General features: G+C 42.1%; 2 protein-coding genes across 3 annotated transcripts; both read right to left on the minus strand.

The window, feature by feature from the left end:
• Positions 1 to 594: 594 nt before the first annotated feature.
• On the minus strand, positions 595 to 6,083 carry LOC115795920 (Golgi reassembly-stacking protein 2-like). Its single transcript, XM_030752063.1, has 10 exons — positions 6,021 to 6,083; positions 5,238 to 5,318; positions 4,935 to 5,138; positions 4,771 to 4,857; positions 4,546 to 4,676; positions 3,973 to 4,105; positions 3,443 to 3,566; positions 3,227 to 3,334; positions 2,756 to 2,884; positions 595 to 1,976 (listed from the first exon to the last, which is right to left on the minus strand). Exons 1-10 carry the CDS (start codon positions 6,081 to 6,083, stop codon positions 1,693 to 1,695), a joined length of 1,344 nt encoding a protein of 447 aa, XP_030607923.1. The 3' UTR covers positions 595 to 1,692.
• A 4,502-nt stretch (positions 6,084 to 10,585) lies between these two features.
• On the minus strand, positions 10,586 to 26,173 carry LOC115795309 (glutamate decarboxylase 1-like). 2 transcript variants are annotated; one of them, XM_030751131.1, is made up of 17 exons: positions 25,910 to 26,173; positions 24,809 to 24,926; positions 22,843 to 22,899; positions 21,216 to 21,353; positions 20,090 to 20,332; positions 18,979 to 19,069; positions 15,289 to 15,401; positions 14,984 to 15,099; positions 14,669 to 14,748; positions 14,519 to 14,573; positions 14,301 to 14,417; positions 14,141 to 14,205; positions 13,981 to 14,059; positions 13,244 to 13,393; positions 12,983 to 13,090; positions 12,715 to 12,804; positions 10,586 to 12,491 (listed from the first exon to the last, which is right to left on the minus strand). In XM_030751131.1, exons 2-17 carry the CDS (start codon positions 24,882 to 24,884, stop codon positions 12,318 to 12,320), a joined length of 1,752 nt encoding a protein of 583 aa, XP_030606991.1. In that variant the 5' UTR covers positions 24,885 to 24,926; positions 25,910 to 26,173; the 3' UTR covers positions 10,586 to 12,317. The 2 variants fall into 2 exon arrangements, with proteins under 2 accessions (XP_030606991.1, XP_030606992.1); XM_030751132.1 differs by lacking the exon at positions 22,843 to 22,899 and having other exon boundaries at positions 25,910 to 26,171.
• Positions 26,174 to 27,507: the final 1,334 nt, after the last annotated feature.

Genomic DNA, 27,507 nt, shown 5'->3' on the forward strand with positions numbered 1-27,507 from the left:
TAATGAATCCAGATATTGGAAAGATACTTGAAATATGCTGAACTAGTAGTAGTTACAGGGCCCAGCTGGTTGTTGCGTTGCCAGCAGTAAAGTTGCCCTCTGGACAATATTAACATTTCTGTTCTTTTTGGTGTTCTAAACACTGTTTCCCATTTTTTTGTTTTTTGATGTGGTGCGTGATGAGCAGTAGTATTATTATTTTACTGGTTGTGTGCATGGCTATGTTTGGGTATGTTTTCATAAATGTCTCAACAATTATGACGCAAGGAATTGTGTGTCAGGTGTGTTTTCAGGTGCATTTTGTAGCACTTAATGTTTTGACTGAAGCTTCTAGCACCTGAATTATAAGGCAGATGTAATAAAAATGTGTTTTTCTTTTCAAATGTTCATTTATGTGCCTTTAAAAAAATGCTGCTTCGAATCAAAACATTGAACCTTTTGGCTTTTTTGCACTAATTTTCCCTCAGTGACTTATTTATTCCTGAGGGGTTTTTCTTCCTTTTCCCAGCTTCATCTTAAAACACTGGAAGTGCAAAAGAGCTTTTATGAACAGGAACAAACACTGTACAGCGTACATGAACACACAGGAGCAGCTTTTAAAATTAATTTGGCTTTATTGCGTGCCCTGTACATACTGCAGACATTCTCAGAAAGTTGTTACAGTGACACCTTGTGGCTGTACTGCAACTCTGCCTTTCCATCCACCCAGATCGTGTCAGGAGATGTGCTCTGCATTTAAAAACCTCACCCAAGTCTAACCTGTCCAGCAGCAAGTGCATGCTCTACTCAGTAGCTCATGTATGTGTAAACCTCAGTTTCCTCTGGCATGGCCTTCAGGCTTTTACTGCTCTCTCTGTTGTTCTGATGGTATGGTATAGATTCTGGATATACAAGGAGACACACAAGGGGACTAAATCTCAAAACACAAAAGGTGGTGCAAAATAATGCAGATTCATTCACTGGGTGGAGACATACAGCAACAAAAATGAATAAATGTTATACAAATTAATCTGATTGGTGCTTCTATTAACTAATAATAAAAAAGAAAGAGCTGGATGATCACACTCAAAAATTTGTTTACTTGTTTATTCAGCAGCATATACTGTTTCTTTTCTTGGGTTTTCTTGTTTTCATTGATTTCTTCCAGTATCACGAGTTGAATTCTGGACTGGACTAATTTATTTAACATCTAATTTCCAGTTGTAATCCTGGCTGTTTTTCTCAAAATGTTGGCAATTCAATATATTGTGTTTATCGTCCAGCTCCATTAAAGTACACTGTTATATAAAACTGAAAGAGAGGTTTGCCATACGAAAAAGGAGGAAATCTTAAAGAGGTCTTTGCCTTGTCTAACTGCAGAAGTGCAACTACAAATGAGCAGACCTCATCTTCCTCATACAGTAGCTTTTAGGCAAGCTGCGGTGCTGCCGGTTCCTCTGCATTATGGCCATCTGGCAATACAGACACAGTGGTCAGACCAGTCTACAGGTGTTCTCCATTCTTTGCATCCTTCATCGCTCCACACAAGCTTCCTCACCCATGAGCATGCTGACCTCTGTGTCTGAATTGATGCGTCTGTTCTGTGTGTCCCTCTTGGCCAAATAAATAGAAAACACAGAGAACGACAGATGGAAGAATGAGCCAAACCAGGTGTGTTTGAGTTTGATGGGGCGTGGAGTCATATTTCCCACGTTACGACGACGTTAGCGTTGTTTCCGTACGAGCTGATTCCGTGGTGCTCGTGGATACTGCCACTGTGGGGACTGTGGCTTCGGTGGCTGGATTAGTCATGTGTGCTGCTGTGACTGTGACTGAAGCTGGAGGGGCGACAGAGGAAGCTGGCAGCAGGGGAGTCACATCCTGAGGGAGGAGGGGAGGCAGATGAGAGGGCAGCATGGTGGGCAGCATGTTGGGCAGAGGAGGCAGCGGGGCCAGACCTGGTAGGTTCAAGGGCGGGAGTGGAGCCAGAGATGGAACTGTTGAAGACAGGGGAGAAAAAAGTCTGAGGTACTGTGCCTCCATTTTTGTTTATTTTTTTGCTAGGGTTAACTTTTCAACCACAATGCATTCTCACGCTTCAAGGAAAATTCTGGTTTATTTTAAGTCTGTGCTTTTCCCATTAACGTGGTTGTACACCATGATAAGTTTGCACTCTACACCAGCACTGCGGAGATTTGAAGAAATAACCAGTCACAACCTGCTGGCTGACAGCACCAGCACATTAATCCACAAGCAGCGGTTCATTTATGCTTGAGGCTGAACACTGTTTGGACCATCGAGATCTACTAGAAACCATCTCCGGAATAAACTCCGCTGTCTGAATGCAGCAGTGCATTACGCTCACTGAACACAGAAGATTACGGCAAACTGTAAGCACTCTGTTCTTGCAACTGGAAACAAACCATTTTGTCTGGTTTGTCTCAATCTCTCCAGAAACTAAACAGACAGCCATCCACAGCCTCACACATTAACCATGTGTTCACAGAATGTGCTGGTAGTTAGGTGTGCTGCCTCAGATATGTACACTTAGCAATAGGCATCATTATTATATAAAAATTCATTATTAAAAACTAAAACACATAGAATGATCTCATTTTATGGGATAAAAAAAGCAAAAATTGGAGATCTTGCTTTAAACTGTTGATCTGTAAACTTGTTAATAATCAAAAAACAAACAAACAAAAAAACCTCACATTAAACCGTACCACCAATTCCAAAGCCACTTGTGTATCTAAATATTGTCTGCATTACCCACCTGTTGTTCCTGCTGGTGGCGGTAAGGTGCTGCTGCCTGGTAGTGACACAGCACTGAGATCTGGGAGTGGCAGGTTCAGGTTGGGAAGGTTAGGGAGTGGAGGTAGGCCACCTGGGAGGGGCATGAGGCCTAGAAATACAAACACACCCACACAAACACCGAGTCATTAATTTTCTTAAACTTCTGGAGTCTCACATACATTAATCTGCAGAACGTGTGTAACTTTAATGCAGGAAAAACACTGGGCAAAAATAACAATAAAAAAAAGCACAAATGATGTGAGACAAGAAAAAAGATTACAACAGCTCAGGACAGAAGAAAAGGCTGGCAGTAGTTGATGATGCTGTGTAAACGAAGCCATACTGAGTGTGGGAAATGCCAACATGAATATGATCACTGAATGTGTGTAATGTGTACATAAAGATTTGTGCCTTTATTCAGGAAGGATGTTAACCTTGCAAAATGACCCACCTGGTAGCGTAGTGGCTGGGTTGAAGCTGGCAGTGGCAGGATTAAGTGGAGTAAGAGGGGTGAGGGAGGGGTTAGTGGAAGTGGGCAGCAGAGGAACTGTGGGCAAACCTGAATGGGAGGGAGAAAGACATTAAACATTAGATAAGAATATTTATTCCTGTCATGTGTCAAACTGGTAGATTTAAGGAACATCTTTGAGCAAAAGTGCAGAAATACCTGTCTGCAGCTCACTGGGCATCATGGGCGGGGCTGAGGAGGTGATTGACAGGCCAGACAGTGAATCTTCAAGGCCAGAGGGAACTGCAGGTGCAGCAGGAGGGGTGACTGCTGAAAGCTGGACCTGCAGAAGGTAAAAGAGAGAACATGATGGAGGTGAAACACATGAGGGATGTGGAGAGACAGATGCTGCTTTCGAAAAGGTTACAGTCATCCAAAAGTGCAATTATATCTAATTAAAAAAAAAAAAAGTCAGCATTCATCCCTCCTGCAGGCTGCAACTACAAAATGCAAATTTGCATTTTGCAACTACAAAATTTGCATTTTGTAGTTGCAGCCTGCAGATGGGATGAATGCTGACTTTTTTTTTTTTTAATTTGCAAGTTAAATCCTTCCAATGTTGTACCAGCACAGAGACTGAGTAATTTCAGTGAGTAATCACTAATTCATACTTAGGCAGTTTTAAATAGCTTTATAAAAAAAATTCTATATGAAGTGATACAATTTTAATACACTGCATTTGTCCTGACCTCAGTAAAGCCGTCCTTCAGTGGACTGACGGGCTCACTGGGAGAGTTTCCAGGGAAACTGATCTTTTTCCCCTCCTCAAATGGTCGAGTGGGAATCCTGTGTAGGTATCCGTAGCCGATCCCACATCCAAGGCTAGAAAAGGGAGAAGAACAACATAGAGATTATTAAGTTTTCTAGTCAAAAACATCTGACCCTGGCCTGGTTTCAGATGCTTGATTTGCCACCTCAATTTATTTATTTATTTATTTTTTTAAAGAGATTTAAATCGGTCTGGTGTTCTCCACATTTACATTTTCTCGACTCACTGTGCCAAAGAAAGATTGCGATATTCTCATATGAAATATTTTAAATATAACAAGTTTGCTAATAACAGTATTTTTTTCTTCAGTTTTTATTTTTGTTATTTTTCCTCATTTGTTCCCAGAAAACAAGGAAAACATCTTTAATAAAAATAACTGACCTTATTTACAGATATTTGGCTGGTAATATTTTTATCAGGATAATCTGAGATACAAATAAAAAGAACATTTATTTTGGAATCACACCAATTCCAAAAGGAGTCTGTGTATTACCTGCCCTCTCCTCCCCAGGCACTGTTAGGTGTAATGACCACCTCTCTGCAGTTGTCAGTGTCTGTGTTGTACACATAGAGCTTCAGGCCCTTCCCCTCGTGGCTCTCTATTAGAGAAAATAGGTCTTCAGACTGCAGAAAGAGGAGGAGAAGGTGGATAATTATTAGATCAAGAAATAGCAACAATGAGTGACAGTAGCAAGAACCTAATGCACTGGTAACCAACCTCATTCATAACAGTATCAGCTCCGATTATATAGTCAGTGTGTGGCCGTAAGCCGGCGAGGGCTGCTGGGGAATTGGGCTCCACTTCCTGTTAGGAAGAGTAAACAAATTACTGCTCTATCACTCAGAGACCATGCAATTAAAGGGGCCTTTGTGGCTACCTACCAGCACATGCCACACATTCTCATTGGCTCCCTCAAAGCTGCAGAAGCGAATTGAGACACCAAGCAAGCCCTGACCCCCCCACAGGTTGCTGGGTGTCACGGTGGCCTCCCGCAGCTCCAGAGTCTTTGAAGAATAAACCAGCATCTTCACTGGTTTCTCAACGTGGGCTTTCAGCAAGTCCTTTAGCGTGTCATTGTCCTTGTTCTGCAGAAAATGTAACAAACATGAAGGGGCAACCATGAGATGTAGCATTCCCTATGACTCCTAATGTGTCCCACTAGATGCATTCGTGTATTTTCTCACCAGTCTGGTATTGTTGATGGAGACGATGAAGTCAAAGAAGGGCTCCAGTCCTGCCCGGTGACCAGGCGAATTCTCCTGAACCTGGATGAAAATGAGTGACACCCTGAGCTGCTAGGCTGTGATGCTTTTTCAAATTTAAGTCCATTTCCTGTAACTAAACAGTGCTGACCAACGCACAAACCAGTCACGCCTCTACTGATTTTCAAATGAGCAACTTTTAGGATACAAACACGTCAGATAGGCCTTTGATATGAGTTACTATATATACGGTTATCATTGTGCGGAAACCATCACCAGGATGGGGTCGATGTGTTTGCTACTTTGGGTTCACATTACCAATAATGTTTGGCGCTGGGCTACCAATAGTAAATACTAATTTTAGCTCACTTAAATAATCCTCAAAGGCTAAGTGTATTTAAGCATAGAGAAATAATAGCTCTGTGTACAACAGAAGTGTCCAATAATAGAGGTGTTATTAAACTAGCTTGGCAGCTGTCATTCAATATAGTTACGCAGCATCAACTAGCCCTAGTGCTGCCTTGCTTTTAGCAAGCATATTTAAGTAGCTGAGAAACAGACAAACGTAAAAATCGTGGGAAACGATGTATGTGGCACTGACACAACTCTAAATTACACATTTCCCTGACGCGGAGTTCTGTTATCCAGACGGAGGGCCCAGCAGTCATCCCCGGCCTCTAGTCAACACACGTAACTGGGAGTCCTCCGCCTCAGACCGAATGCTAAGCTAAGAGCTAACAGCCGGCTGTATAAGTGCAAACTCACCCGGAGGACGTGGTAACCCTCGGAGCCTCCTCCCGGTATCTCCACACTCTGCGAACCTCCCATCCTTTCGATCTTTGAAGGCTTTTTTTTTATTTGTTTGGTTGGTTTAGGGCAGCTTATTATCCAGCCAGGTAAGAAACCCAAGTACTTCCACTCACCGGGTACACGTCGCCAAACGACCAGCAGAGTAGTGCGCATGCGCCATTACGTGGCAGGAAACAACGCCTATTAAAAACTTTCAAATTCCTGTTGGTAAGAGCTCATTATTATTAACAGTCCTCACAAACGTCAGCACAGGAAATTCAAACAAAAGATAAAACTGCAAAGTGCCTGTCATATATGCCTTCCTCTTTTGTGCCCAACTTTATCAAATTGCACAGTTTCAATCAGCACTTTCAGTAGCCTTTGTATACAGATGTGTGAATAAGTTAAGAAACCGGTTCTCATTTAGAACCTATTGCAATTTATCTCTGTTACAAATCTTTCATTAAATGCAGTGTTCATGCTCTGCTAGTCAAGTACACCTAGCCCAAAAAAACTAATTAAAATGGACCTGTAAAATTGTGTGTGTGTGTGTGTGTGTGTGTGTGTGTGTGTGTGTGTGTGTGTGTGTGTGTGTGTGTGTGTGTGTGTGTGTAGCAAACTGGCGCAGTGAAAGTTGTGAAATCCATTATCTTCAAAACCAGAAGCAATCACGAAACTGATTCAGTTAAAAATAATTAGAATATCTTCCATTTACTTTTGTATCATCTACTCATGCATAATAAATAATACACAAAATGGATTAACTTATTGAAAAACAGGTGAACTCAGGTGGCTTTTGTTCTATCTGTCAAGGTATATTTTGTAATACTTTGTAAAACATAATTTGTAGTTCTTGACTCTGCTTCATATTGGCTCTCTCAAATATCCACTCACCTTCCCCATGCCCAACAGTTGCACTCACACAATTTGAAGCAATACACAGACTGCACGAAAATATCCTCAAACACAGATCCCACCTGTGACAGATGCAAGCAGTCACATGTTTCTGTCCCAAAATGCTGACTTCAAGCAATTTGGTTACGTGTACATTTTCCATGACTACCTTCACCAACAGACCACAATATGTGAGCTGCCATGACTGATGTGTCTGATGTGGTAGTCTGCAGCACAGACTGTGGCACGGTCCTCTCACCCTTTCTGTTCAGTCTGTACATTTCAAACTTCTGGTACCACTGCCACCTACAGAAGTTCTCAGATGATACACCCATCATCTGATGTGTATCAGATGGGAATGGCGAGGAATGCGGGGGGGGGGGGGGGGGGGGGGGGGGGGGGGGGGGTCATGAGTGATGCTCTCCAAATCAACACCAGCAAGATGAAGAAGATGGTCATAGACTTCAGGAGGAAGTCACCCCCTACAGCACCTGTGAACATCCAGAGAAAGGACATCGAGACAGTGGTCTCTTACAAGTACCTGGGTGTTCACCTCAATAACAAGCTGGACTGGACTACAAACACAGACGTCCTGGTATAAGAAGGGCCAGAGTCGACTCCACCTGCTGAGGTGATGAGGTCCTTCGGTGTCTGCAGGACTCAAAGACTTTTTATGACTCAGTGGTAGCATCTGCCCTTTTCTATGCAGTGTTTTGCTGGAGGGGGTGCACTGAAAAGGACAGGAGCAGGATTGACAAACTACTGCGAAGGTCAAGCTCTGTGCTGGGATGTCCTCTGGAGTCTGTGATGGTGGTGGGTGACAGGAGGATGTTAGCAAAGCTGACATCCATTATGGACAACCCCCATCACCCTCTGCATGAGACTGTGGATGCACTGTGCAGCTCTTTCAGTCAGAGACGGAAACACCCTCGCTCCAGGAAGGAGCACTTTCACAGGTCATTCATCCTAACAGCAGTTAGACTATATAACACATCATAATGTCATGAATCACTTGGACACTCTACCTCCACAGCCATCACTTTATACACACAGTGTACCTTTACATACAGTACATATAGATTTTATTTAGTTACATTTCCACACATAATGCATACTGTGTATGCTGTATACAAATTTACCTGCTACAAATGTATATAGTGTTTGATATAAATTTTATGTATATATTGTTTTTCTATTTTATTTTATTTTATTTTATCCTTCTTCTCTGTACTTGAGGATCTTATCTTATCTTTTGAAATTTTGTTACATCAGTGTAAAATATTACATTTAATGGAATCTGGTCAAATGAAATTGACTTCATTGGTATGAATTCAGTTTACACCAAGCACATTTTCATTAATAATTAATTATTTGAATAAATAAACCTTTGGGGCAGCTCAGGGAAGAGGTGGTTAGCACTGTTTCCTCACAGTAAGAAGGTCCCTGGTTTGAATCTACCTTGGCCGGGAGTGTGGAATTTGCATGTGCTCCTCATGTTTGCGTAGGTTTTCTCCAGGTACTCTGGTTTCCTCCCACAGTCCAAAGACCTGTACTTAATGGGGTTAGGTTAATTGGTGATCCTAAATTGCCCATAGGTGTGAATGGTTGTCTGTCCCTCTGTGTTCGCCCTTTGACTAGTTGGCGACCTGTCCAGAGCGTACCCTGGCTCTTGCCCTATGGCAGCAGGGATAGCATCCAGCACCCCTGCAACCCTGAAAAAGACAAGTGGAAGAAAACTGATGGAAACCTTTGATTTGATATATTTCAGTCGCATTTTACTCAGAATAATTACTTCATCTTTATGAGGGCCAAGAATCATATTTTTTAGTGTGTCCATCATTGGTTCCATTCTGGTTTCAACATTCCTATAATGACTCTGAATAGCTTCATGCTCCCCTTAAGAACCTTATTGCCTTTATCTCACTTATAGAAAGACTCCAGCTCCTCTATCCCATATACATTAGATCTGGGATGTACTGCAAAAAGCAAATTGGAAAAAAGTTAGATGTGTTCTAAATGGCTCTGATGGTAAATTTGGCAAAACCTGGGACCCTCCTCTAGATCATATCAAGAGTTGATCAGGATTAGGATTCTGGGTTTGTGCAGTAATGCTCTATTCTATACTGGATAATAAGCCTGGTAATGCACTATGGTGTAATGTATTATATATATATATTATCCTTTTATATTAATATTATTGTTAATTGCTTTATTCACATCATGTGCAGGTGTATATATTTATCTATGTGTGGCTACTTTTCATGTAGACTTTCTTTTCTGTACTAGCATACAGAAGGAACTCTAACTACTCTGACAAGTGAGGTCAGTGTTTGCCCCTGAAGCTACTTTCCTATTGTTGCAGTGAACTGCATTGAATTGCCGTGTATAATGAAGCATTTTCATTCCCCAGCCTTTACAGGGCAGAGGCCAGTGCTTTTGAAGATCCTTTGCTTTGGAAGGTGGAGTGCTTTATTGACTTCAGCCTACATTATTGCCTTACTACAGGCCAGTGGTGAGATTCACAGAACTGATACTTGCTCCATATTTTTCTTTCTTTTTTTTTTTGTTGTTGGCTCATTAGTCAAAAAGATTGAACATTTCTTGGAAGCATTTGCTTTTGAATATGAAACCATTATAGACCTGTTCTGAAGGGTCAACAAATGAGGCCATAACAGATATTACTGTTTCTAGCACAGCTTTGCTCAAACCATATCTCCTTTCTGTATGTCATCGCTGTTGTGCCACACTTCCTGCTGAAAGATAGTAAGTGACACTTTCATCACCTTACAGTGGGACACTCTTAAGGCTTTAATTCTGCCAGAATACTCATGCCTCGTCTGTTTGATGCTGTCCGTCCTTCTCCCATAACACAAACCAGCACATTTACTGAAACCAGTTGCACTGGCACCAGACAGGGTTACACAGATTCTAACGCAAAATTCTTTGAAAGCTTCTTTCTGTATGTGTGGGACCTAATCATCCATATGCTTTATTTGTAGAGACTGAAACTCCCTCCTGTAACAGCTTAATAGTATTTTTAGAAGCACTTTTCACAGTATTTGACTGTCCTGTGCAGGCAGAGAGTCACCACCAGAGGGCGCTGTCTGCACATCCCAGTGAACAACTTCAGCTTCACTCTACAACCTCTCCTCTGATATTTTTACGCCCTCTATTCAAGGGTTATGAAACACTAGGACCACTACCTTTGTTTCTTCATGAAATGGAGGCTTAATTAGCCTGAATCACATGAAATCAATAATAAAAGGAACACAGTAGAAAGGTGGAAGGAAAAGTTAGAGAGGAGGGAAAACCAATGAGATGGGACGAGCACGCAAAGCATAAAGGCGAGAAGGATCTGGAGAGAAGGGTTTCACGCTGGAGAAAAGCCAATCTGACACACAGCTGGGGGCCAAACAAAGCTTCTGGAGGATGATTAGGCAGAGAGATAATAATATACATTCCTTATGTGTGGGTGTGTGTGTGTGTGTGTGTGTGTGTGTGTGTGTGTAGCAGCTGATAAAGACAATTTGTTGGGAGAGTAGCGAATGGACCAATATAAAATGTCATTTTTCAGGGGTGTTTTTTTTTTTTTTTGCGCAGTCAAAGCATAAGGATCACATTTGTGTTTCTCATTAAGCCAGACTGTGTTTTGTGTTCCTTTATATAGACTTTATTAAATATCTTGTTAAAGATGTTATGATTCTGTTAAAGTGCCTACTGAAAATTTGCCAGGGAAATGTTCCCTTAGTTGGCTTCACATACAAGAGTTACCGGCCACATATAGTACACAGATTACTTTAAATATGATTTATGCAATTGCGCCATTCCCATATGGTCCCTAATATATACTTTGTTACCATAACTCAAACTAAAACACATCCATTTACAATGGAGGAAAAAAAGGTGAAAATTGTGCAAAGACACAAACAGGAACCTTTGTACAAGATATTCCAATGAGCTCCGGTCACACCGAGAATACAAGAAATATGTATAACAATTAATATACTATATTACAGTAATGCAATAGGATTCAGACATATACAACACGTTCTTCCCAATCTCAACAAGAGAGTACATTCTCACATCCTTGTGCTTCTCGCTGAAACAAAAGCCCGGTGCTGCGGCCGGAGGATTACAGAGGTTGCATTCTTAATCTCATCAGAAGGCCAATCAGTCATTTCAAAACATTCAGTCAAAAAGACTCACAATCACAAAAAGAAACACACTTACAGAGAGAGATTGCATCGCAGTAAAAGGTCGACAGGTAACATTTTACAAACACCTATATTCTATGAGAAGTCACACATAAAGGACAATGGATTGCTGTGTTCCCCATTCTCTCTTTGGCTGTCGATATCACTTTAAATAAACTTTACTCAGTTCCATGTATTACAATGTAATACACATAAAGATACACACAATAAAATACCTGAATCTGCAAACTGTGGAAATGCAATAAATATTTTGTCTTATTCTTATCTCGTCAAATATGACTATATTAACAATGTTATAAACACACATAGGTATCACACGATTGCAGGAAACGGACAACGAGCCAGCGTTTAACAAGTTCAAAGTTGTCACAGACCTACGATATCTTTTAAATCTTAATCTTCTACCAGGGGAAAATATTGCAGGTTGTAGCTCTGTCAGATGATGTTTCAGCTTAACGCACCTCGTATCTATGCTGAGCATGTTTGCTTATTTTTAACACGGTGCAACCCTAAAATACTCACCCGCACGCGCGCTGCCACAGAGCCTTGGACACCGATTTAGGACAAAGGGGTTGGTGCGCTGAGATTAGACATATGTACAGCTGAAAGCACCACCATTTAGTGTAGCAAATGTATGATACAGCAGAATAACTTGTGATACTTTGATCTGTGCTTTTTTCCCTTTTCGTAGTTTTACCACATTCACACACACATATTTCCTCAGGCATACACACAAAACATTAAAAGACAAACAGATCACACACACACACACACACACACACACACACACACACACACACACACACACACACACACACACACACACTCACACACACTTTACAAGGTTCACTAGCACACACATACATTAGAGCACATTTGTTTTAAAAGGAGACTTTAGATAGTGATTATATATTTTATCTATAGAAGTATCTATGTGGGTCAGAGCTAGAAAGAAACTCAGATACTCTCTCATTGCTTGTTTCTTTTCAGTGCTGGAAACATTTAGAGTGCTGCCGGCAAAGACAGAAAGAACCTAAAACATGTCCTATTATTTCTCGGTCTGCAGCGCTGTGAATGTTTCACCCTGGCGTTTGCTTTTGCAATAAAACAGATAAAAGGCTCCAGGGTGGCCCCGCAGTCACCGGAGCAGTGACGACTGAGAGGTCTACAGGTCGTGACCGAGCCTCTCTAGCTCATCGATGAGGAAGTCGATGTCAGACTGGGTGGCTGCAGGATTGGAGACGACCATTCTGAAGAAGTTTACTTTATTGCCCTGAGGCTGGTAGCCCACCATGGTGGTCCCTGACTCCATCATCATGGCCTTGATCTTTGGTGCCACCTGAGAGAGCAAAGAAAGCAAATCAGCACCTTGTACTCCTGAAGGAAAACCAACTGTGAATAATATAATAATCATAATTCACGAGCACACCATGTATTGGCTGTTTGAATATAAGCAAAGAGTTATGGTGGGAAAGCTGATGATGCTGGAATTGATAGTGTGATGGTAAGAATAAGAATAACTTTACTGATCCCAGAGGGAAATTCATATTAGATGGTTTTACCCTGTGGAGCTTTTCTCGCCTCTCCTCTCCATCTGGCATGCCTCTCAGACTGGGTGGAATATACCAGAAGCAAACATTGGTGTGCTGGGGCTGTAGGCAGAAATAAATACAGTTTAGTTTTTGTTTTGTTTTGTTTGCATTCACATCCAACAAAATGACTATCAAGGAATTCTGAGACTTATTGTTTTTCTAAAATAGTTTCCGTAAAATGCAATCGTGGATTAAGCCTGGTGATTAAAAATGACAGGAGGAAATCAGGGAAGCTCACCACGCCGTCAAACACCATCTTATATCCCTCCCTGTTCTTGATCTTGTTGTACAGATACTGAGACAGGTCCAAACACTTGTCAATGTGCTGCTCGAACCCAACGGTGCCCTGTAGGGGAAAGACAAGCAATAATTACAGCGAAAACACTCAGCAGCTGTAGCACTGTACTAACAAAACCATGAAGGTTCCTACTGGCTTGGAGACACTGTTTCAAATCAAATTTAGCCAGCATGTATGTATGTATCTGTCCCGCCATCTCACCTTGGCTTTCCACATGAGCCAGAACTTAAAGATGTCGACGTGCCGGCCACACTGGATTGCCTTGTCCCCCGTGTCGTATGTAACATCGTATTGTTTGTCTGGTTGGAAGAGGTAGCCAGCGCACATGGAGTTACAGCCTGCTAGGATTCCCTACAGACAAACCCAGAGCACACAAACTGTGAACATTTCTTTTCGCAGCTCTTCTGCCCAGGGCAGGCTGTCATCGTTTACAAATGTCAGACTACATGCATCATGAATGTGCAATATGGATATGAATATAACTGTGTTTATCATAAGTTAAACTAAAAAGAATCCAAAGTGTAATGGGAAGTTTTAAGATGCTACTGCTTTGTGTCAAACTGACCTCACTGAATGAAAAGCTCCATGTTATCTTTCAGATATGCCACATGTTGATGTACAAGTTATCTGTTATTACGCCGTGTTCTGCGACCATGACAGATTGATAACGTGTCTCTATAAATGATTTGATGCTTGTAATTTTTCTCTGTCAAAAAGCATGAGGTTCGCTGTCATGCAGTCATCTGTACTGTTGTTTGATCCCTTTGCAAGGGTATATAAAAATTCATAAAGACAATCAGGAAGTGTGGATCTCAATTGATTTCAGATTTCCACAACAAAACACAGAGCACCACATAAAAACGTAAATGCTTATATATGAAGTGTAATGCAAAAATGACTGTGTGTGTGTGTGCGCGTGTGTGTGTGTGTGTCTGTACCTTTTCTCTGACCAGGATTGCTGAACACTGCAGAGGCACACCCATCATCTTGTGAGGGTTCCATGTGACAGAGTTGGCCCTGGAAAATTTCTTGTTAATGCACTGAGATTTTTTTGAAATGGCAACACTAATTGCAACTCATCTGTTCCCATGAGCTCACCTTTCAATTCCACTAAGCTTGTGGCGATGCTTCCTTGACATCAGTAGTCCACCACCCCATGCACCCTGAGGAGACAAAATAGTAATGTTAAAGAAGTGTACGACACAGTGCGGCTACTGCTATCATCACTGCAGCAAATAATCCAATGCCAACTGCTCACATCAACATGGAGCCACAAGTTGTACTTCTCACAGATGTCAGCGATCTCATTGATGGGGTCAAATGCTCCATACACAGTTGAACCAGCTGTTGCATTCACAAACAATGGCACATAACCCTGCAGTAGCCAGGATAGATGAAAAACAAATTCTTGGTTAGAGATAAAAGTACAGAGAGATGCAAATAATAGAAAAAAGAAAATGGAAGAAAACGACCGACCTTCTGTTTGGCATCGATGACTTTGGCTTCCAAATCTGCGGGAATGACTCTCCCTCTGAAAATGAGTAGGACCAATAATGAGTAGGACAGCATGGATCTACATTTGCCACCAACAGTATTTGTCTAATGATTTCTGTACAGATTACAAACCTCTCATCTGTGCTGAGCAGGATCACGTTGTCAGTGCCGAAGCCCAGAGCAGCTCCGGCCTTCTTTATGGAGTAGTGGCTCTGTGGGGAGACACATCAGACCCATCAAACGTCTGAATTCAAAGAGGACGGATATTTTGTCAGCTGATTGTTGCTTGAGTTTTGCCCTGCTTTCTGTCAAGTGCGCTTTGAAATAACTAGTGCCCTGATTTAAACAGACTTGTTGCATATTACCTGACTTTGATTAATCTACAGTCAATGAATACCTAAAATACACAGTGTGTGCACGCGTGCGCGAGTATTTGTGGTCACGTACATGTTCAGATGTGAAAAGGACAAGGCGGGGAGCAGCAGACATGCCCTTGGTCTTCACCTCTGGGAAATATTTGTAACGTGCGATCATCACACTGTACATGTTGGAGATAGCACCCCCTGTTGAGCACACACAAACACATCAGTACCCTGAACAGCAGCATACAGCGACTGCAGCGGGCATGCAAGTGCAATATTTGGACAAAGTTATCAGCTATCCTGTTTATGGCGTAGCAATGCTACCACCTAAAATAAAGCAAACGCACACTCAGCTTTTTTGTATATGGATAGCGTGATTCACAGACTAACCTGGGGAAAAGAGGCCATCACCCTCCCCGTTTGGCCAACCAATCATCTCTCTCATTTTCTTCAGAGTCAGCTGCTCCATCAACACAAACACCGGGGCAATCTCATAGGTGAACCTGCCAATCATGTCATTAATTACTGAATGCAGCGCATCACTCAAAGATACTGCACTTGCAAGGCAGAGAGTTGACACACACACACACACACACACACACACACACACACACACACACACACACACACACACACACACACACACACACACACAGTGATATTCATTGTGTCTATATTATTCATTAGTCTTTCTATAATTCCATCCACAGAGCACAAAGTGGAGCTTGTGCTGACTGGGCTAATTAAAAAGTGGCTGATATGAGTCAACCAGCAAACATTCATATTCAAATGCCTTCTAAAATCACTCAGTGGTTTAATTAAAGCACACAAAGCTCTGATGGCTATCTGTCAATGCTGCCGATCTCAGCGGCGACTCTGAATGGGGCTGATGTGATGGCTGAGAGAGCTCGAATGTGTAAGTGTGTATGTGGGTGTGACAGAAAGACAGGGAGTGCTTCAGGGAGATAACAGCCTCTGTTGGCCTCAGAATATAGAAGAAAAAATGAGGAAGAGCCCATGTCTATGAATTTCATTATTTCATTAAAAGATGAAAGAGAAAAGATTGAAAAACAAATAAGTAATCGTTACAACGCAAGAGTAATCATTCTTGAAATGAGCTGGAGCTTTTAATGCTTGATATGTGTCTGACCTCTGTGTCAGTTAATAAAAGATAACATGACTGCTATCTCCATGGACAACAAATGAACAAAACTCCTGGAGAAGCTAAAGTAGGTCAAATGTGTCACAGAAAGGAGGCTCTTACAGTGAGGCCTGAGCTTTTGCTCTCTTTGCTAAGTGACATTTCACCGCCTCCCACACATACCCTCAGCGCTGATCCCTGTTTACCCCACTTCTAATGAGGCCAGTTACACAACACTCCTCCACTTCCATCGCTGCAGCCTCACCCATCACTCGAATTCAAAACAGCATTATCTCCCCCTTTTCTTTAATTCCTCCCTGTTTTTGCCACAAATAGCTATCTGAACAAGGCCTGAAGCTGTTTTGCAGTTCGGGTAGAAAGGGGGCGATATAAAGGCCGTGAGCAGAGGGAGGTTTAGGGAAACAATACAGTGAAGAAAACTGTGACAGAGGACAACAAAGGAAGACAAGGGGATAATATGGATGCAGAGTGTGCAGAGGAAAGCGCGCAGCAAAGAAACAATACGAAATAAGCAAAAACAAGAGGCTGAATGACAGGAAACAAAAACTAAGAGACAAAGAAAAAAAAAGTGAAGGATGAAGAAAAATAACCAAGGAGACATTTTTCTTGTGTAAATATTTCTGCTGAAGACTCTGCTGTAAATACACTAGAGTAATCTGTGACTTCTGGGCTTTCACTATGATCTGCAACACCCGAGGACAAAGAAGACCAAATATATCATTTTTCAGCCTCTCACTGGTCTCATTTCAGCAATTTAGTGTCCTTTGATATACTGGAATTATGGTTCATATAAAGCAGACAAATAGATTTAATATCCTGGATGTCTCACTTTCCTTTCTCTTTAAACTCATCCCAGCCACAGGAGGAAAAAAGAAAAGGCAAAAAAAACAGTGAACCTTTTTAAAATTCTCCTTCTCTCTGAGTCATTTCACGCTGTAATGGCAATAATGGTGATCATTATCACAATCAGAGCCAATCATTGGTCTTTTCAGGGTGAAAATTACCCCTCAGTCACCTGCCCGTCTCCAGGGACAGCCCCTAAATGCCCTTATTATCATCATCAAGGGCACTCAATGTGTGTGTAAGTCTGTTTATGAATGTGTTTGTGGGTCTACGCGTGTGTGTGTGCACGCACGCATCTGTATGTGACTAACCCTCCGACCCCCCCCTAACCACACACTCCTCTCAGCCCCTCAAAGGACCACTGAGTCAGTCTGTACCCACAGGGACAATAGAGCCGGAATGAGCACTCCACAGGGAGCTGCAGCAGCCAGTTTCCACAATGTAACAGGGTTTTCTGTGCAGCCAGAGGACATTGTGTTTCAGTGTGGGGCCCAGCTGGCCTATCTGCTAACACCAGCTCACAATGAGCCTGCAGTCAATGGACTGGAAACCCTAGCTGCTGTATCTGGGACAGCCAGAGCTGGTGTGTGTATGTGTGTGTGTGTGTCATTATGAAAGGGTGCACAAGAGTGTGCGGGAAGTCAATGGCCCGGTCTCTTGGGGCATTCTTCCAATCAGGAGATGGGATGGGAAAGTTTTTCTAAGAAGGTAGTTTCCTAAGCTAATGTTTTAATAAACTGGACAAATTCAGTTTTCTTCTAGTCTTTGGTTTACTGTCCTGAGATTTAATCTTTTCTTTAGCAGCAAGTTTAGAGAATAGTGTGCTGGGTTTAAAGTGCACGGCCTTCACTTTTCTTCTATCTAGGAGTGTGACAGTTCTGAACTGCGACTGAAATCTCTGCAGTATCGTATTGTAGTTCCATCTTGATCCCTGTGTGGAGCTGTAATGTTTAAAGACTGTTTAGGTAAAGGCTGAACTGTAAATACATATGAATACAATGGAGTTTATATTTTCTTCATGATCCAATCGTGACTAAGTGATCAGGCCTGTGGCTGACAAAAAAATTCTTTTGTTTTTCATCTCCTTTAAAGAAAAAAACGTAAACTGAACACTCCTACTTTTATGCAGCGCTCAGCTGATTTATCTCTCATCAATAAAAGAGACAATAAAATAAGCTGATTAGCTGATTATCTCTTTTTGTTATTTGTAACATTTCCTATTTCCAGCTTCCACACCATGCCAATTTTCTGCTTGCCGTTGTGTTGTGTAACAATAAAATTGATTAGGTTTTGACTGTGGACTGCTGGACAGACTCATTTTTTGATAATGACTCCTTTTGTTGAGATTTTTTGGACAATTTTTACATTCATTTCTGATATTTCATAAACCAAAGGTTGAATAATTTCATTATGAAAATTACTGGAAGGTGAAATGATTAATATTTCAAATGTGACCATGGTCAGACATCAGAATATAAGAAAATCCCATGAAACTGACAGGGCTGTAAATATCAGGCTTGCTGTCACTCGGTAAAAATATGGATGGACTGATTGTGGATTGCGGACATGTTTATGTTTATATCTTATTATTTTTTGTCACTCTATTCCAGTAATCACATCACAGTCATGGCTTATTTACAGCATGTATGTGTCAGGATTTGTGTGGGTTGAGCGTGTGTGAAGCTGATGTGGGGTTCAGCCCTTTTCCTCTCAGACTGGGTAAACATGTAACTGTGACCTGAGATCAATATGCAATCTAACCACCCCCTGGGGCTTGGCGGTCTGCGATATACACACAGTACAGCACGGTGGCAGACTACCATCTGTCAATACACATCTCCACAGGAAAAAAACAAACACTTTATATAATCGGCCTCCTTTGACCAATGGTGGAGTGAAGCCCAGGGGAACATCATAAGCACTTCCGCTATACCAATATATGATGATGACTAGAGGCTATTTCCACTGGCCTACAAACAGGAAATATCAGATGTCTCCCTGTGAATTATAGAGGTAGTTCCCTTGTGCATAATAGTGTCAAGCACCCAGAGTACAGAGAGGACTGTGTGACTTACATGTTGGTGTTGGCGGTGGAGGTGAGCCACTCTCCAGCGAGACCAATAATGTCCAGACCAGAAGATAACTGGTTAAAGAAGCGTGGGTGACCTAAAGAGAGAGAGAAACACACACAGACACACACACATCGTTATTGTGCTTTATATACAGAGAGAAAATAATACAAATAAACATAAAAATGTTCAATTTCATTTTGTATTTCACTGACCAACCATAATACCAAAGGGATCTGAAAAAGCACTGTTCAGTTTGCCACAGCAGTTATGTGACAACCATTTAGACTGTGCTTTCACCCACACACACACACACACACACACACACACACACACACACACACACACACACACACACACACACACACACACAGTCACTGTGTGTAGGCCTGGAGCCTCTATGCAGTCATGGTGTTATAGAGCTCACATAATAATAAACAGAGCCATAAAAAGAATTCACGATAAAATAGAATAACAACTGTGACAAAGAAAGGAAAGCTGCGTGGTTTCAGCACCACGGACAGCTCCTCCAGACCACAGAGCAAAATGCAGCCACAAAATGTTTTGAGGAGAAAGAAAAAAAAAATGCTGCTGAGTTGTAGACACAGTCAGTGACCGCCTGATATATGAAACCCAGGGGACAGTTTGAGCATTGTCGTTTTTAACAGCTTGAATCAGCCCGTGTTAGGATCCCCTCAGGCGACACATGCTTTAATAAGTTGGGGGGGTGGAAGAAAGGGAGGATGTGAAGTGAATTACCAGGGGGACAATGCATATGGCAGTCATCTAAATAGGCTGTATACTCTCTGAGAAACAACCAGTTCTCTAATAGTTTGTGTCACATTCAAATCTGCACACTGAACATGTATGAACATTAACAGAGATGTAATATTCTGCTTTATTACTATAATATGTGTGGTAGTGATAAGGTATCTCCTACTGCAAAGACTAAAAAGTTAATTGCATTTTATTCCACATCACATATAAAAATAAAATTACATCTCCATGTCAATTATTCAAACTCCTATACAGCTGAATTTGTATTTTAAAATACGCTCCAAACTGTTGGAGTGGATTTGTGTTTCCTCTGTGCTGAAAATAGTCACAAAGCCCCTACCTGTCCGGACGCCATATTTGAGCGTGTCCCTGCAGTCCACCAGGATCTGCTCCAGGGACTCGGGCTGGTCAGACAGCTCCAGGTTGAAGCCCTCTATGCCCTCCAGGAGCTGATGAGGGTGGTGGAAGTCCAAAACCTTTGTGGACCGGTCAAAAGTCTTCTTGACATAGTTGGTGAGGATGTCAACCACTTCCAGTAAAAACTGTAAGGTAGGCTCTTCTCCATTTTTAGCAGGCAGGAGGTCTAAAAGAGGAGAGGGGAAAGGTAGCAGAAATGAAGCCTGGGTGATAAATTCCAATGTTGTGCCTATAGGGACCATCTGTGGTGCTAGGTTTTATTATCAGAGCAAATTAATTAGTTAGATTGTCTTTTATAAAGCTTGTGGATTTAGTCTAGCTTTCCCCTCAGTTTCTTGAACTACCTTTCTCTGCTATGCTGGGTGTGACGGTAACAAACATTTTGGCTGGAGGGCTTTAGGTTGTGAAATAGTCTTAAAAATACACACATTCCTCAGCAGACATTTTAGCAGAAAGAGCAGGTAAACACGTCAATGAAGATTCTGTTCTGTGGAAGGAAGCAAAGAACCTTAACTAACGTGTGTATTTGCTTTGTAATCTTTTTATTCTGCAGCGTTATCTCAACTTTTTGAATGGTCAGGAGAACAATAAAACAGATTGAAATCATGCTTAAAAAGCCCCCCCCCAAAAAAAACCCAAAACAAAAAATCCAAAAAACAGAGGTGTTAAAAGAAGCTCCCCTGAGTGTCTCTTTTATAATGTCTCCAGTTTTAGCCTCCGAAAGCACGGTTTATATTAACAATACATAAACGAACAACCCAACGCAGCACGGTTTGGCCTCTTGCTCGTTTGTAGATAATGGCCTTATATTTAATATGCCGTCAATGGTAGATGCCACCTACTATAAAGGTAATAGTCATTATCGAGCAAAAACAGAACAAGGTGGCATAAAAGTGAAGGTGCACTTTTCTAGCGCTCTGTGGGAGCGCGCCTCTGTTTTATCTCAGCAAAGATCTGTTTAATTTATTGTTAAAGCCGGTGATTTATTATGATAATGCTGGTAAATTTATTTAGGTTTATCTGGGATAGCGGAAGTGTGTTTTTCTCACCTCTGGCAAATAGGTTGGAGAAGTCGGTCTCGGTACGGCGGAAGCGCGCGTCCCTGTCACTGTTATCGCAGGAGAGCAAGTTCTTCTGGCCCGCGAGCCTCCCTTTCTCCTCCAGGCTGTTGTTCTTCTGCAGGAACCCTAAGGTGTTACACGGCGAAGAGAAGGAGTTATCACCGAACACCTCCATCCCACTCAAAAAAGGAAAAAGAAAAAAAAAAAAAAAAGGGCGAAAAAGCGGAACCGAAAATTAAATAAATAAATAAAACAAATTAAGAAATGAAGCACAAGAAAAAAAGAAAAAAGAATCTCCCAAGACTGTGTTAAATATAGGCTGTCTTTGAAAATCTTAAATCAGCCCATAACAGCCTGAATACTTTAATCTGAAAAGCTTTTCTGGTGGAGGCCAAACTTATATAAGCCAAGAAGGAAGAGGAAGCACCGGTGGGTGCCCGCCTCGCCCTGTGACGTCACAGCCCCACCCCTGTGAGGAAGCACCCAGTCAGCACCTCCTGTAGGCACAGGCTGATTGCCTCAGTGCACAGGAGAATTGCCATACACAGCCAATAAAAACATGCCCGCCGAAGAAGGGTTAATGAAGGATGTGCCCTGAAGCAGTGTGTCTCTGCAGGGCCGCCGTCAGATCTGATCTGATTTTCGCATATACGTGCAGAATAATGTTTGGGCCTAATTGCGCTTAAAACACTGGGAAGCCACGCACTCTTGCTATCTCTTAAAGTCATGAAAATAGTATATTCCATATTTTCAGTGAAAATGTATCTTGTTCATTAATAAACCTCGTAAATAATTAGTGGCCTCCACTCGATCAGAAAGTAATTGAATTAATTAAATTCAAACGGTCACTTTCTAAAAATCCCAATATCAGACTGTCTCAGAACTTTTCCGACTTGCGCTGCAATAAACCGGTCAGTAATGTGCCTTTTGAATGGGAACAACTTGGCGTGACATAAAGTTCCACTTGCATGCCTACAAATAAATAAATATCCACAGATTCCGTTGTGTGAGCCGCTGAACGAAGCAGATTCCTTTAAATGATGGAGAAAATAAACGCGCCTTCAGCGCAACGTCACATCCACTCCTCGCTGTAAAGCGCACTGTCAGAGAGACTGGCAGTAAGCCTGAGAAAAATGACTCAAGAAATAACCTAATGTGATATGAAAAGCAAATCGTTACGAGTTATTTTAAGGCTCGTTCTGCTTTATGTTTCCAGGCTTGTCCCGGAGATTTTTCTCTTGGTGGTGGAATGGAAAAGACAGGGGAGGGTGCAGGGGGCGGGAGGAGGGCCTGAACCGGGGCTCTCATCAGCAGACCTACAGGCTAATGTCCAGTGACCTTTGAAAGATGGAAACGCACACTGACAGTGGAGGATGGCCCTGCTCTATCAGCCTGTATAATGGCCTATTTCTGAGGGCCTCGAAATGCGTAAGACAATAATAAAGCAATAAAAAAAACCTCGAGGTGGAAAGAAATAAGAAAGAAAGCAGCCACAATGGAATTCCATAATGAGAGCCATGTTATGTCAAATTTTTTTTAAATTTTTTCACTAACATCTACAAGATTTAAACATGGTTGAAAATGTTCACATTTTTCGTGCCGAAACAAAACTTACCGCAAATCTTCATCCCCAGTTTCCGTGTGCATCCGTGCATCCACGCATATTCGTTGGCTAAAACAAAATGAACGTTTGAGTTTCTGAGTGTGATTGCAGACCGCGAGCAATGTTGGGAGGCGGATGATGAAGCACAGTGAGCACAGGGAGCAAAATGGAAGCGTGAAGCAGCGGCTCTTGGCCAGGTGTGCGATTCTGGGGAAACTCGGGTTGTTTAAGAGTGTTTTTTTTTTTTTTTTTTTAAGAATTGTGCAGGTTGTTTGTCTTTGTTGACCAAGAATTTAGCCTTCTTGTACGCCCTCTGATCACAGGGGGATGAGTCTTCTAACACTTCCGATCTGAGTTCAATCAATAGGGACCGACAGTGACCCGCGCGGCAAATCCACGCTCACACACCCAGCCAAGGGGCGGACTGGAATTAACACCCGTGAAATGAGCTCACGGAGGAGGGCAGAAATTAATTGGGTGAATCACAGTATGTGAGTGGAGCGAGCTGGTAATGTCTCTGGTCTGGAAGTCTACAGCAGGCTTAAAGCAGAAACTTACAGCGTAGTGCATCTAGGAACATACACACATATCATGCATATACACGTAGTGCTACACACAAACCGGAGCGTGGACACGCGTGAGCTGAGATGGAACAGAAAGCCTGAGGGAACAAAATGCAGCGCGCACGGCGCCAAAGTGAGAAGCAACTCGGCGAATGTACCTGATGGAAAACTTGCAAAATCAAGTATTTAAATTTACTGAAGCAATCTCATTCAGAGAGAAACAGCTCTGGGTGCGGAGGCCAAGGCATAAACACACACACACACACACACACACACACACACACACACGAGCGCGCAAAGACATAGCCACCAGGCGTGTGATGAAGCGTGGCAGAGAGATAATGGCAACATCCAGCAGCAGCAGTATACGAGCAAGTCAGACAAAACAAACATCTTTCTCTTTTAAAAGGAGTTTTTATTGGTCTGAATTTCCATTATGAAAAAGAGTTTTTTGTTTTTTGTTTTTTTTAATAATCCTTATTGATACTGAAGGGCCACAAATACAACATTTCAACATTATTTTATTCGGCAACGAGAAAAAAACCTAGATATTTGTACACTGGACAAAGGGAGCTGCAGGCTATCCCTTTAACGTTTTGCTGAAGATAAAAAAAAAAACTGTAATTATTTCCCTGCTTTGCGCTGCAGATGGCTGCTCAAGTGTGCTTTAATGGAGTCAATTTTGTGTATGCGACAACGGCTCAAAATGATTAATTAACCCACAGGTTAATGCACAGGTTTAGACTTTAAAAACGAAGAAGATATAGATCATTATTTAAAAGCGAATAAAACTATTCTGAATTATTACAGATTTTCCTTTCTTTAAAAAAAAAATCGAAATCGTTGCGGTATGTCAAGATGAAAGACGCACGTGAACGGAAACATTCAAACAAAATATTCAAATCAGGAAGATACGGTCGTTCTTTGGTGTGGGGGGGGGGGGGGGTGAATATTTTAAAAAGGACATCATCAGTAAAATGCTCTTGGATCGTCATAAATACCAGCCCTCTAATGGCGCATTATTTCTGCCAGGTCCGCTGCACGGCGCGCACTGCTGATCCGCCAGACAGCGACAGGCAGCTGTGATGGCTCTGTTTTTAACCGGAATGATTAACGACGGAGCCCACACAGCAAATGGCCCGGGCTAGACTCTCTTTTATCAGACAGAGAAGGAGGGGAGAGAGAGAGAGAGCGAGAGAGGGGTAGACAGAGGCTGAAGAGAGGCGTGTGGGGGTGAAACTGGGTTTAAACCTCTGTGCTGGCGATAGATCGCACTGCAGAAGTGTCTTTGAGCAAGGCACCGAGTGGCTCTCAGCACAGCCTGAGCGCTCCGGAGAAGGACGACCTTAGCCACAATTTATACTGTGGGGCCGATCCAAAGTGTTATTAACAGAAAGAGGAGTGTGGGGACCTACTTGTGGACGGAGGTCTTAAATTGGCCGAGTTGGGGTCTTGGTCTCCGCCGGTGGCTCTCGGTTCAGACGTAGCCATCAGTCCGCTGTTATCTGGTCTCCAGGTGGGAAAATAATTAAACTGCAAACAAAACGATTCACTGTGAGGAGATGCTGCGTGTCAGACTGAAAACACGGATTTCCAGTCATTGCATTCAATTTAAATGGCAGGCCATGATTTGATCAGAAAATGATGCCATCCTCTGTGCGTCACTAGGAGCGCTCCATTCCGTTTAAATGGGTGAAGCTGCGCAATTTGGAGAAGATTGCGCAAGACGCGTAACCAAGACGCACATCAGAATACTTTGGGGGGCTAAAATGGCTGCATGGATATTCGTTTTAGAGATAGTCTCCAGTATGTGTTGCATTCCGTAAGCTGTTGCCCCAGGGCTGCATCTGACACAGGTTGCCAGAAAACGGGCCACATATTTAGTTTTTTTTTTTTTTTTTAAATAAAGTTAGGAGCTAGGAAAAGAAACGTCTATTTCTTATGGATCATTAAAGCCAAATCCTCGTTTTACCTTAGAAAATCAGTTTTGCTGTATGCTCGTGCGCCCGCAACAGCTGCTATTTCAAATGACCAAAACCAAAAGATTAAAGATTTTGTCAGGCCCGTGCTTGCCATCGTTAAAATCATTTAGATTAATAGAAAAATAAAACTAACACGTTAAAATATACATTTCACATGATGGTTTAAGCAGTAAATAAAGATTAAAATACAATAATAACAGTGTCCACATAAATAACATACACCGTTCACTTACTGACTCAGTAATCGACATTTCAATTAAGTTATGCTTTGAACACCATCCTTACTCAATGTCATCACGAGACACAGACTGAGCAACTAAAAAATTCCTTCTATCTCTCATCTGGGGCTGATTTATGTGAAATAGCAGTGAGAATCCGATTATTATTCTTTTTTTAGTTTTTGTTCACACATTTTCCCTCCAAAGCTGATCTGATGAGATCAGCGATGAAAAGTGAGACGTTTAAGCGTCACCCGTCTGTCTGAAGAAGCACGTATGAAGGGTGCAGCTGGAAGGAAATAAGAATGGATCTTACCGGCTCACAGGTTGTCGAGTCCAGACAAAGTACAACTAAATGTTACAATTGCCACCCAAAGGCACGACAAGAAACAGTCCAGTGGCGGTGACGGCGGAATATCAACAGAGCGCACTGATAAAATCCCATCCGGCGGCGCGCAAGTGACCCTTTCTCACTCAAAATATATTTTTATTCGTTATTTATATCTGAGGCTCCGGCTGCCCATTGGTCTCTTCACGCAGGCGTGAGTCACAGTCTTGCCTCCCCCCTGACGACTACTGAAGCTTCCCTGAGTGCTAGTGACAGCTACAGTCCACTTTAAGGAGCCAAAACAAGCAAAAGGAAAAATACCGATGACGTTTATCCGCCCCGTGTGCGTGTGTGTGGGCGAGCTCTTCTGTCTCCAGGTGTGGGTGGGTGTCACAGGATGGAGGGTGGAGACTTCACTGTGAAATTAGTTACATAGAAATTGACCTTGGAATGAAACGCACAGTTGGTCTAGGGGCTTTAAATACCAACATATACATAATCAGAATATCCAGCCCATCCCTTTATCTGTTGACTGATGGGGTCTGGGGGACCTATGGAAGCTCTGAAAATACTTATCCCAGAACAGACACATTTATTATGAAGAGCAGGATAACCCATCCAGCAGCCACCCATCCACACAAAAACTGTCTGTAATACTCACCTTCGTGAGATGACAACATTGCATACATCATCATTCTCGACCTACAGCCAGTTTTAACCTCGCCATGGACAATAACACTGAGGCTTCAAAATGATTCCCCCAGCATGGCAGGCACTGACAGTGTCCTTTCTGTCATTCTCATGCCTGCCTCTGGATCCAGCATATGGGCAGGGACCAGCCATTATGTTTAATTCAGCCACAGCAATTTATTCAGCCTTTATCAGAGGCCACTCATACATTCTCCAGTCACAAGTGACATGGAGATGAAAGATAAGCCCTGCCAGAACATATTTTACTGGCTGATGGCATTCAACAAGGAGGCTTAGCTGCTGTGAGACAGTTTACATCTGCACGAAAAGGCACGTAAGGGCTTCACTGCTCATTAGTTTAAATTAATTAGGCTAACCTATTATTATTATTATTTGTGTTAATTTCATTAACACAACAACAAAAGACTGTATATTGAGATGGACTACAGAATCAGTTTGTTTGTTTGTTTTGGGGGCGGGGTGGGTGATCGGGTATCAAATTAGACTTATATCTTTTATCCATTTTTTTAAGCCTGTCTCATCTGGCAGGTTTTGCTGTCAGAATTATGATCTGAATGCAATGTTGTGCCAAACATATTTGCTCTTCCAAGAGGAGCCTATAGATTCTCTACTTAGTGTTTTTCCTTTTATTTTATTTATCTGATTGTGCTATTTTTCACATAAATGTATATGTATTGCAGCAATGCCAGAGTTGACAGGCTGTGAAAACAGCAGGAATTACAAAAGAGAAAGGGGGAGAAAATTTCAAAAGATAAGAGGACAGAGCACAAGTAGAAAAAGGTGAAAAAACACACAAAAAAACAACAGTAACTGGAAAAAAATGTACATGTGAAAAAAACAAACAAACATGACTACACAATCCAACAGTCTTGTTG

This window comes from Archocentrus centrarchus, chromosome 17 (assembly GCF_007364275.1).
Source record: "Archocentrus centrarchus isolate MPI-CPG fArcCen1 chromosome 17, fArcCen1, whole genome shotgun sequence".
NCBI lineage: Eukaryota > Metazoa > Chordata > Actinopteri > Cichliformes > Cichlidae > Archocentrus > Archocentrus centrarchus.